General features: G+C 42.1%; 1 protein-coding gene across 1 annotated transcript; it reads left to right on the top strand.

Moving 5' to 3' along the window:
* The first annotated feature begins 456 nt into the window (after window positions 1-456).
* Window positions 457-4,445, top strand: LOC135548191 (procathepsin L-like). The gene is made up of 8 exons (XM_064977534.1): window positions 457-563; window positions 1,469-1,607; window positions 1,818-1,940; window positions 2,372-2,524; window positions 2,763-2,987; window positions 3,273-3,441; window positions 3,679-3,796; window positions 4,031-4,445. The coding sequence occupies exons 2-8, from the start codon at window positions 1,479-1,481 to the stop codon at window positions 4,128-4,130; spliced, it is 1,017 nt and encodes a 338-aa protein (XP_064833606.1). The 5' UTR covers window positions 457-563; window positions 1,469-1,478; the 3' UTR covers window positions 4,131-4,445.
* Window positions 4,446-12,413: the final 7,968 nt, after the last annotated feature.

Below are 12,413 nucleotides of genomic sequence, written 5' to 3' on the forward strand. Positions count from 1 at the left end.
TGGTATCTTTACTTTTACTCAGGTATGACAATTGAGTACTTTTTCCACCAAAACAAATGTTACAAAACATTTGTCGAGGGCCCAAGACTAACATTAAGGTGTGTCTCACGTGAGTGCGGTGTTATTGATCACATGACTACCATTTCTTCCTTAATGCATGTCGTCCTTGTGCTGTGAACATGTCTTGACTTGTTTTCTGACAATTTCTGTGAGAACTGTTACAAAGTAGCCTATCTGAAAAGTAAAGAAAGGTGAGGGAAAACGACTAACTGTTACTTTGTAACATGCCAGCAGTTCCGCTGCCGGATAAGACGGTCACGTGGGCAGGAATCACATGCTGGGATATTTACTCGGGGCGGGACCTGCGCGTTATAAAGTCCAATTTCAGGCAATCATAGACCCTCCTGTGTGACACACGGTCCCCATTCAACCAATCACAGGCCCCTCCTACTGTACAAAAAAAAACTGTCTGTATAAAGTGGTGTGTCTACACTATTTATTTATTGATCGACACGCAACAGCAGGGACCTTCACACTTCTACTGCAAATTGACAATACATTAAGTAAGTATTTCTCTTGGGCTTGCGTTGTTTGTACAATATTTGGCCTGTCTATTTAAGCCTGCGACGTTAGGTAAGTCTACTTGGGTTATGGCCTTTAGCCCGGGCATTTGCTCTGGTTTCTTATGTTGTTGATATCTGCTGTTACCTAACATTCCCTCGACTAGTTTCGTGGATATCAACATTACAGTACTTTATATAATTTGAAAAGGTATAGCAGTAAAACGGTCCTTTTATAAAACGTTATCTTTTTTTCCCTCCATGAGTCGAGTGCTTTTGGGTAGCGCTAGAGGGCTTTGTTTTGTTCTCACAAAGGGAACATAGTGTTCAAATGTATGTCGCGAATGTTATCGTTTATAGGTTGCTATATATTATAGCGAACCGTTACATGTTTGGACATGGTGACGTGGGAGATTCGATTTCTTCTATTTTCCTTGGGCTTTGTCCATGTTCAGAGAATGATTCAGCGGCTTTGGATCCGCCCGCATCTTGTGATCAGGATTCAAGCCAAACTAGGAAAACCAGGAATGACGCAACCAACCAAGTCCCACTTTGCGCAGACTCCCTTTCAGTGTTTGCATACACAGCATTCTAACCAGAACGTCTGTTCAGACGGCTACCATTTGCGTAGACTTCAATTAAGGAAATGAGCTAGTTGGTTTATTATGAGTTGTTATATGACTTCTGATTCAGGCATTATGCTCCACTGTCTTCCTCACAGAGCAGAATCTATAGCCCTTGTTTTTCCTGTTCTGTTGGTTCTAGATAAACGTAACACACACTTAACATGTCAGTCAACCAAGCTGCCTGTGGCAATAATCTGAAGGCAATAACAATCTATATATAAATGTATTTTCTTCACACTGAAATACAAGGCTGACTGATGGCTCTTCTCGCTCCCTTCACAGCTGTTTGGCCATGACAGCACTGTACTTGGCAGTGTTGGTGCTCTGTGTAAGTGCTGTGTGTGCGGCTCCTAGGTTTGACTCTCAGTTGGAGGACCATTGGCACCTGTGGAAAAACTGGCACAGCAAGAACTACCATGAGGTGGGTGTTATTGAAATACAAGTAGGGCACCATAGCACCTCAAGGTCTTAGTGTGTCTCTAATTATTTGGTGCCTTGACAAGTGTACATTCCATGTAGGCCTGTATTATTGCAAAATGTAGTGACTTATTTTTCCTTGGCTTTTATTTGTAGTTCTGGGACTGTATGATTTGTATGTCCATTTCTCTGACCAAGTACACTAATTTCTCAGAGAGAGGAGGGCTGGAGGAGGATGGTTTGGGAGAAAAACCTGAAGAAGATTGAGATTCACAACCTCGAACACACCATGGGAAAACACTCCTACCGTCTGGGCATGAACCACTTTGGTGACATGGTAAGAACAAGCTCCTTGCTGAGACATTTTCCTGTGGGGCAGGAGATGCATGTCAGCAGCCTTGTCCCATAGTGTTTGCTGTAACTGAATCCTGTTGTGGTCTATGTCACATTACGGAATGAGGAAATATTTCATAGGCACTATGAAAACATAGCCACAGGTGTCAGCGTTGAGTACATTCCTGCTTTCATTGCCAGACTCACAGGTTTGGTTTCTTCCACTAGCACGCACTGAAGAAACAGGAACAGAATAGTGATCCTGAGAAGGGAACTGAAACCTACTCATCTTTATGCATAATTTAAAAAAATTTAAAAAAGTCCTTAGACATTGGAAACCCCTCAATGTTCTATTCAGATAGGAACTTTAAAAAGCACACCTGGCCAGGAATGACATGCATTTCAACATGCCCTTACTGATTCCTTCCTCCCTAGACCAATGAAGAGTTCCGGCAGACGATGAACGGCTACAAGCAGACGACTGAAAGGAAGTTCAAGGGCTCTCTGTTCATGGAACCCAACTACCTGCAGGCACCTAAAGCTGTTGACTGGAGGGAAAAGGGCTATGTCACTCCCGTCAAGGACCAGGTGAGACCTCAGTCACTCATGAGCCATGACTCATTCTTAACCATACACAGCTGTGTCACTGAATTAAACATGACTGAGGTTTGCAGTTAACCCATTCCAAGTTGCCACAAGTTGTGTACACAAGATATTTATAGTTGCAGTAAATGCATTGCTTACACCCGTACTTCGCAATTGCTTAATTATTGTCACTTTCTTTGTTATACACATGCTAGCTATTCACAATCTCTGCCTCCCTCAGGGATCATGTGGGTCTTGCTGGGCGTTCAGCACCACCGGGGCCATGGAGGGCCAGCAGTTCAGGAAGACTGGCAAGCTGGTGTCTCTGAGTGAACAGAACCTGGTGGACTGCTCCAGACCGGAGGGCAACGAGGGCTGTAACGGTGGGCTCATGGACCAGGCCTTCCAGTACATCCAGGACAACGCCGGCCTGGACACAGAGGAGTCCTACCCCTATGTCGGCACTGTAAGACCCATTTCTGTTATTTTAGCCTGGTCTCAGATCTGTTCAAGCTGTACAACCAACTCCTATGGTTGTAGTCATGTTTGGCATGACAATAGAAATCTGGATTTGTTGCGTGAGGTGCTTACAGAATTCTGTAAAAATAAATGAAGGTTTCTGGTCTTTATTGCGTTGAGATTTAGGCCATTTCAACCAGAATTGCTTGATTCATTGGAAAATTATTCATAAAATAACTTAACATTTTTTTTATATATATATATTTTACTATTGATCCTCTTATTCGCCCAGGATGAGGACCCTTGCCACTACAAGCCAGAGTTCAGTGCTGCCAACGAGACTGGCTTTGTGGACATCCCCAGTGGCAAGGAGCATGCTTTGATGAAGGCTGTGGCTGCAGTCGGTCCTGTCTCTGTTGCCATTGATGCCGGCCACGAGTCCTTTCAGTTCTATGAGTCTGGTTAGTAGCAAAAAGTCAATGCAACATATGTTACATCAACTTCAACTTTATTTGGATTTATTTGACCTTCACTGTCCTGTTCACACTAGCTAATAATGGTTCTCTTTCAAAGCTATTAAGTAAAGTGTTGTCACTTTTCCCGCTAGCAGCTTTGGCATATATCAGATGGTTATACAGCCATATGCTGAGGTAAACCCTTTTTTGCCCAACTAATGTAACTATATGCCCTCCCTCTAGGGATCTACTATGAGAAGGAGTGCAGCAGTGAGGAGTTGGACCATGGTGTTCTAGTGGTGGGATATGGTTTTGAAGGAGAGGATGTGGATGGCAAGAAATACTGGATTGTCAAGAACAGGTACAGAGGTTCTTCCTGGGATCTTTTAGTTTGACCGTTTCCACCACAGGAATGGTTAACTTATTCGTCAGGGAATATACCTCTACAATACCACTGCCTTCATTTGAATATGGCTTTGGTCTGGTACTATGGTTTAAGTCATGAATTTCTCTAAAGTGGCAGTAAATCACATTTTGAATAATTTCCCAACTAACTCCAACAGAGAAGCTAACAGATTGTTTGTATTTTCCTCAGCTGGAGTGAGAAATGGGGAGACAAAGGCTATATCTACATGGCCAAAGACAGGAAGAACCACTGTGGTATCGCCACGGCATCCAGCTACCCACTGGTCTAGTGTTTTAGAATCTGGATGTGTTCTAGACTCTTTTTTTTTTAATGTTTGAAAAATGTTCATAAAGGGCAATGATGACGACAGTGCTGCCTTATTAAGTCTGTGAAAGGCACTAGTGAATCCTGCTGCATGGGTTTTAAAGACCGTTTTAGGGAATCTATGAAATTCTACCTAGTTTTTATACTTGATTTGATATATAGTTGAGTCAAGTAAATGTTACAGGTGTGACCTCTGTGTACATTCCTAGTTTACTGCTTTTACACCTGTTCTGTAAAAATGTTGTACATATGAGCAAAATAAACCTCTTTCTAAAATGAATTTGTTTACATGGCAAACTACAAAATTGCTAAGTCATCCTATCCAAACTGTAAAACTTTGCCAAGTGTTTTTGTGCCCTTTGGTCAATGCTGTCACTGTTTGCATTAATCATTTAACTTAGCTTACTGCACACAGCTGTTCCGTATTGCCAGTATTAGAAGCCATATTGCCCCCACCCTTTGGGTACACCCACAAAACAGTTTATTCCAGATAGCTCAGGGAAAAACCCTGACTCACACAAACTGCTGCTGTATTGTAGGTATCTCAGAGCAGATAAGATGTGGAGCAAGGTCCTCATGGCTCATAAGACCCAGTTTAGCCTGGTGGGTTCCAAAACAACTGGTTAAGTCTGGCCACAGATCCAGTAACTTTTATAGAAAAAGAACACTGGGGCTTGACTGGTAGTTGTTTGTTAGTGACATTTGTGTGTACTGTATTGGGTATGTGTAGCAGCTCCCAATTAAAGGGAATGCAGTTATTTCCCAGCTAAAATGGTCTTAACAAAAACATTTGTACTAACCCTATTTGTCATCTGACTATCAGTGAGGCTGTACTCTTGATTGGTGTGAGGAGCAATATTGCGTTTAGATTTGGCCATAAGCAAACAAAATGCAGGAAAACTAATCCGTTTTACCTCATTTCTACGAGCATGTCACCTGTGCAACTAGGTGAGGGAAAAAAATCCCTTTTTCTCACAGAAGCAACTCTGACCATAACGCTATTCTCCTGCTTACTAGCAAAAACTCAAACAGGAAGTACCAGTGATGAAGCGGATGCTAAACTACAGGACTGTTACGCTAGCACAGACAGGAATATGTTCCAGGATTCAGGTCACCAGCATCAATAAGCACATCGACAACGTCGTCCCCCACACTGACCGTATGTACATATTCCAACCAGAAGCCATGAATAACAGGCAACAGCCACACTGAACTAAAGGCTTGAGCTGACGCTTTCAAGGAATGGGACCCTAATAAATCCTGCTACGCCCTCCAACAAACCATCAAATAGGCAAAGCATCAATACAGAACTAAGATCGAATCCTACTACACCGGCTCTGATGCTTGACAGATGTGGCAAGGCTTGCAAACTATCAGAGTACAAAGGGAAACGCAGCCGCGAGCTGTCCTCTAACACAAGCCTACCAGAAGTTAAATGCCTTCTATGCTCGCTTTGAGGCAAGCACCACTGAACCATGCATGAGAGCAACAACTGTTCTGACGACTGTGTGATCACGCTCTCCGTAGCCGATGTAAGATCTTTAAATAGGTCAACATTCATAACACAAATTACCAGAACTCGTACACAGAGCATGTGCTGACCAGCTGGCAAGTGCATTCCTTGACATTTACAACCTCTCCCTGACCCAGTCTGTAATATCTACAGGTTTCAAGCAGACCACCATAGTCCCTGTGCCCAAGAACTCCAAGCTAACCCCAGACACCCTGGACCCACTCCAACTCGCTTACCCCAACAGATCCACAGTTTACGCAATCTTTTTTGCACTCTACACTGCCCTGTCCCACCTGGACAATAGGAACACCTATTTGAGAATGTTAGTCTCCAACCACTAGGCGAAAAGGTCCATATCGGGATATCTTTACATGAAACATTTTTGATATTCTAAAGCTGGGGTTTCCAACAGGTCGATTGCAGCCCATCTAAGTTGCTCGCCAAACAATTCTGAAAGTATATGCAATTTTCACGTTCCATTGCAAACTGTCATAAACCTCACAAGAATCAGAGAACGCAAGACAATTAATTTACAGCAAAATTGCCCGTCTGTCTGTGTGCTGCGCCTGTTTGACTTTCACTCCGTATGTAGCCAGTTGATGTGATAACAGTCTTGTGGGTTGACAGAAATACTTTCCCCAACACATTTCATAATTCAATTTTAACTGCAAAGTAGGCTTACCTGGGAGATAGCCTATATCATGAGTCATTATATATTTTGTATGTATTATTTATTTGTAAACTTTGCCATGAAATGAGCAGCTGCAGTATAGAACCATCACTGGACCAACAGTTAGAAGGCACATTCCTCCCTTGTTAGATGCACAATTAAAGGGCCAGATGCGCAATTAAAGGGGAATTACACTCAAAAATCTAAATGTGTTAGTTTTCTTCCAGTCCTAAAACAAATGTGATTTAAGCATTGACATGGCCTCAGAACATCCAATTTCCTTGTTTCTCTATGAGCAATTCTACATTTGAGGCTCCCGAGTGGTGCAGCGGTCTAAGGCACTGCATCTCAGTGCTAGAGGTGTCACTACAGACACCCTGGTTTGAATCCAGGCTGTATCCCAACCAGCAGTGATTGGGAGTCCCATAGGGCGGCTCAAAATTTCCCCAGCGTCGTCTGGGTTTGACTGGTGTAGGCAGTCATTGTAAATAAGAATTTGTTCTTAACTGGACTTGCCTAGTTAAATAAAGGTTCAATAAAAAAAGTTGTTTATTAACCATTGTTTTACCAGGTATTGACAGAAAACATAATGCACTGTTTTCTCTTGTACACTAAACACCCGGGGATGAGTTGCATGGGAGAGAAGAATGTGCCCATTTGAAAGCTACATTTGCTTTTTCGTAGCTCTCCACATTTTATTTTTTTAAATTAGCTCTCATGCTAGAAAAAGTAAATAAAACATTTTGCGAGTTACTCATTTTCCTATTTTCCCTCTTCATGTTGACAAATACTGACTATACATAGCACATCTTTGTTTTCTCATCATATTTAAGATATGAAGCTATATTGATTCCAGATATGCTTCTCTTGGCTGAAGTCCATATCCGGATCTTGATATGCTTTTCATATGCTGAAAATAAGGACAATTTCTGATACATTTCTAAGTTTTCCGCACACGCTCAAAAATTTGACAAATATGAAATTTATCTTTTTCTTTCATGCAAAATCTTTGCATGAAAGAAAATTCTCTGGTCTGATGAAACCAAGATTGAACTCTTCGGCCTGAATGCCAAGTGTCACGTCTGGAGGAAACCTGGCACCATTCCTACGGTGATGCATGGTGGTGGCAGCGGCTGGGACTGGGAGACTAGTCAGGATCGAGGAAAAGGTGAACGGAGCAAAGTACAGAGAGATCCTTGATGAAAACCTGCTCCAAAGTTCTCAGGACCTCAGACTTGGGCGAAGGTTCACCTTCCAACAGGACAACGACCCTAAGCACACAGCAAAGACAATGCAGGAGTGTCTTCAGGACAAGTCTCTAAATGTCCTTGAGTGGCCCAGTCAGAGCCCGGACTTTAACCCGATTGAACATCTCTGGAGAGACCTGAAAATAGCTGTGCAGCAACGCCCCCATCCAACCTGACAGAGCTGGAGAAGATCTGCAGAGAAGAATGGGAGACACTCTCCAAACACAGGTGTGCCAAGCTTGTAGCGTCATACCCAAGAAGACTCGAGGCTGTAATCACTGCCAAAGGTGCTCAACAAAGTACTGAGTAAAGGGTCTGAATACTTATGTAAATGTTGTGTTTCAGTTATTTGTTAATAAATGTGCAAACATTTCAAACAACATTTTTTCTTTGTCATTATGGGGTGTTGTTTGTAGATTGATGAGAAAACACTGTATTTTCTCAGCACATACAATGCATATGCTCTTAACTGAGGTCCATATCAGGATCTTGATATGCTAAATAAGGTCAATTTTTGATGCTTATTTGAGTTTTGAGGACATGCTCAATAATTTGACAAATATTACATTTAGGAATCACATATTTTCTGCTGTGGAGTTCCAACTGTAATTTCTGAATTTGGGCACCATAAATGAGTGTAAATGGTGTGGTGGAACTGACAAATGGAGAAACAATGAATTGAGAAGTTGTTCAGCAAGTACCTCAAAAAAGTTGACTCTAAAGCAAGTAGCTAATTTGAGATGTTTTATTTATCTTATTAACTAGAATCAAGAATGCTTGCTAATTTGACCTGCACAAAGTAGGGATTGGTAGCTAGATTGCTTATACCCCAACATCAAGCCTAACTTGTAGACTTCGCTAGCTAACAAATTCCCTTCAGGTTTTCTTTTGTACCACATATCAAGCCTTAAGGTGACAGTTAACGTTGGGTCTGGACTGTGAGGAACCGCTGCTGACAACCAAATCTGCATCCATCGTCCATAACAAACAGGGCAGGCAGGGGTATTGAGGGTGTGCAACTTATTTTCTGTTAAATAAATAAAATACAATTTTCACAAAGATTGGCCAATGTTGCATCTTTACAAAAAAATGTGTTGCGATTGGATTTGCAATGCTGCAGAAATAGCAAAGATGTGCTTTGTAAATAGCAACTTGGATTAAATAAAATGATGTTTGCCTTTCCATACCTTGTATAGACTACTACTGAATGTGGTGCAAATGTATGCTTAGATACGTCACCTACATGTGAAGGAGATTGGTAAAGCATGGCACTTGCAATGCTAGGGTTGTGGGCTTAATTTACATGGGGGTCCAGTATGAAATAAAAGTATGAAAATACATGCACTCACTGCTGTAAGTCACTATGGATAAGAACGTCTGCTAAAATGTCAAATATCTCCATGGACTCATATCGTGTTAGGAAGATTTCTGAGGTCTGGATTGGATGCATGTAGAAACTGTCCCATAATGGAGAAGCTCTTAGCTCCTTAAATTAAATTAAGGATATGGGGGTGTGTGCATAGTTCCCTCCTGTTCACCCACGACTCCAACATCTTTAAATTTGCCTACGAAACGACGGTGGTAGGCCTGATCACCAACGACGATGAGACAGCCTATTGGGAGAAGGTCAGAGACCTGGCAGTGTGGTGCCAGGACAACAACCTCTCCCTCAAAGTCAGCAAGACAAGGGAGCTGATCATGGACTACAGGAAACGGAGGGCCGAACACACCCCCATTCACATCGACAAGGGTGTAGTGCAGCGGGTAGTTAGCTTATATTTCCTCGGTCCACATCACTTCTTCCCCCTCAGGAGGCTGAAAAGTTTTGTCATGGGCCCTCAGATCCTCAAAAAGTTACACAACGGCACCATTGAGAGTATCTTGACTGGCTGTATAACTGCTTTGTATGGCAACTGCTCTGCGTCCGTCCGTAAGGTGCTACAGAGGGTAGTACGTACGGCCCAATACATCACTAGGGCCGAGCTCCCTGCCATACAGAAGTTCTATACCAGACGCTGTCGGAAAAATTGTCAAAGACTTCAGCCACAGTCTGTTCTCTCTGTTCCCGGATGGTTGCAGTACTGGAGAGCAAAGTCTGGGACCAGAATGCTCCTGAACAGCCATAAGACTGCTGATCAGTTCATTAAACAGCTAGCCGGACTTTCTGCTTTTCACCCCTACAGACATTCAATCAATCACCCAACCAAACCAAATGCACGTTACCTCAATCAATTACCCCAACTACCTCGTAACCCAGTACACTGACTCGGTACACCTTGTATATAGCCTGTATATCCTGTATACAGCCTAGTTATTTTATGGTTACAATTATATTTTTATGTGTTTTTGGGAAAGGGCTCGTAAGTAAGCATTTAAAAAAATAATTGTGTGCAACAGTGATTGGCAATTAAATGCAAGCTTCACAAAAAAAATGCAATTGTTAACATTTCTAGCCTGTCGATCTATGGGTAATAGGGTTGAAGTGTTATGCTTAACCTGCTTCTTTTTCTAGCAGAAAACACCAGAAAATTACCAAAATCAGTAGAACCAGTTCACCTGTTTTTACACTATGATTTGACTATTGAGTTAGAAGTTCAATAAATTATTTTGAAATAAATATTTAAAAAGGAATAGTTTCACCATATCAAAATGAAAATTCAGTTCACATAACAGGGTTGACCTTAAAATGAGTGACAGACATTAATTAATCACTAATCATATTTAAAGAAACAATAATCTTCAAAAATGACTTTATCAATAACTAAGGCTTTACAATGATGGTGAAACAGGCTTTTAAAATTCAATATTGGTTCACAATTTCTACTTAAATTAATTCAAATATAAACGGGACGCAAAAGGCACCCATACTGTGGAAGACCCAGCATGACTCGCTTTGAAACACGGGCACTCAGGCCAGAAATGTTCCCCGACATCCTCAACTACTTGATTAATATTTGTTGAGAAATAATATGCCTCATGTCATTTTCTCAAGACAAAGGTGATGGCTGGGTATGATTGTGCACATACAGTACATAAATAAATATGTATGTTATTTTTGTTGTTGTCATTAGCCGAACAAACAGAGCTATTTTTGGATCTAGTGTTTTCCATGATGCTGTATAACATTCAGAAATGTGTATTGGTGGGGTCTTGAGACACATAGGAATACCTATGTGAGAATGCTGTTCATCGACTACAGCTCAGCATTTAACACCATGGTACCCTCCAAACTCGTCATCAAGCTCGAGACCCAGGGTCTCGATCCCCGCCCTGTGCAACTGGGTACTGGACTTCCTGACGGGCTGTTCCCAGGTAGTGAGGGTAGGTAACAACAATCTCCATCCCACTGATCCTCAACACTGGGGCCCCACAAGGGTGTGTTCTGAGCCCTCTCCTGTACTCCATGTTCACCCACGACTGCATGGCCATGCACGCCTCCAACTCAATCATCAAGTTTGCAAACGACACTACGGTGGTAGGCTTGATTACCAACAACGACGAGACAGCCTACAGGGAGGAGGACTTCCTCGGCATACACATCACGGACAAACTGAATTGGTCCAACCACACAGACAGCGTGGTGAAGGCGCAGCAGCGCCTTATGACATATACAGTGCCTTGCGAAAGTATTCGGCCCCCTTGAACTTTGCAACCTTTTGCCACATTTCAGGCTTCAAACATAAAGATATAAAACTGTATTGTTTTGTGAAGAATCAACAACAAGTGGGACACAATCATGAAGTGGAACAACATTTATTGGATATTTAAAACTTATTTAACAAATCAAAAACTGAAAAATTGGGCGTGCAAATTATTCAGCCCCTTTACTTTCAGTGCAGCAAACTCTCTCCAGAAGTTCAGTGAGGATCTCTGAATGATCCAATGTTGACCTAAATGACTAATGATGATAAATACAATCCACCTGTGTGTAATCAAGTCTCCGTATAAATGCACCTGCACTGTGATAGTCTCAGAGGTCCGTTAAAAGCGCAGAGAGCATCATGAAGAACAAGGAACACACCAGGCAGGTCCGAGATACTGTCGTGAAGAAGTTTAAAGCCGGATTTGGATACAAAAAGATTTCCCAAGCTTTAAACATACCAAGGAGCACTGTGCAAGCGATAATATTGAAATGGAAGGAGTATCAGACCACTGCAAATCTACCAAGACCTGGCCGTCCCTCTAAACTTTCAGCTCATACAAGGAGAAGACTGATCAGAGATGATCAGATGAAACCAAAATTGAACTTTTTGGCAACAATGCAAAACGTTATGTTTGGCGTAAAAGCAACACAGCTCATCACCCTGAACATACCATCCCCACTGTCAAACATGGTGGTGGCAGCATCATGGTTTGGGCCTGCTTTTCTTCAGCAGGGACAGGGAAGATGGTTAAAATTGATGGGAATATGGATGGAGCCAAATAAAGGACCATTCTGGAAGAAAACCTGATGGAGTCTGCAAAAGACCTGAGACTGGGACGGAGATTTGTCTTCCAACAAGACAATGATCCAAAACATAAAGCAAAATCTACAATGGAATGGTTCAAAAATAAACATATCCAGGTGTTAGAATGGCCAAGTCAAAGTCCAGACCTGAATCCAATCGAGAATCTGTGGAAAGAACTGAAAACTGCTGTTCACAAATGCTCTCCATCCAACCTCACTGAGCTCGAGCTTTTTTGCAAGGAGGAATGGGAAAAAATTTCAGTCTCTTGATGTGCAAAACTGATAGAGACATACTCCAAGCGACTTACAGCTGTAATCGCAGCAAAAGGTGGCGCTACAAAGTATTAACTTAAGGGGGCTGAATAATTTTG

This window comes from Oncorhynchus masou, chromosome 11 (assembly GCF_036934945.1).
Source record: "Oncorhynchus masou masou isolate Uvic2021 chromosome 11, UVic_Omas_1.1, whole genome shotgun sequence".
Classification (NCBI taxonomy): Eukaryota; Metazoa; Chordata; class Actinopteri; order Salmoniformes; family Salmonidae; genus Oncorhynchus; species Oncorhynchus masou.

Excerpts from the sequence above, each read along its gene's own strand:
- LOC135548191 (XM_064977534.1), top strand. The coding sequence starts at position 1,479 with ATGACAGCACTGTACTTGGCAGTGTTGGTGCTCTGTGTAAGTGCTGTG. Across the intron at positions 3,442-3,678 it reads CTTTCAGTTCTATGAGTCTG|GGATCTACTATGAGAAGGAG; the intron begins GTTAGTAGCAAA and ends CCCTCCCTCTAG. Across the intron at positions 3,797-4,030 it reads TACTGGATTGTCAAGAACAG|CTGGAGTGAGAAATGGGGAG; the intron begins GTACAGAGGTTC and ends TATTTTCCTCAG.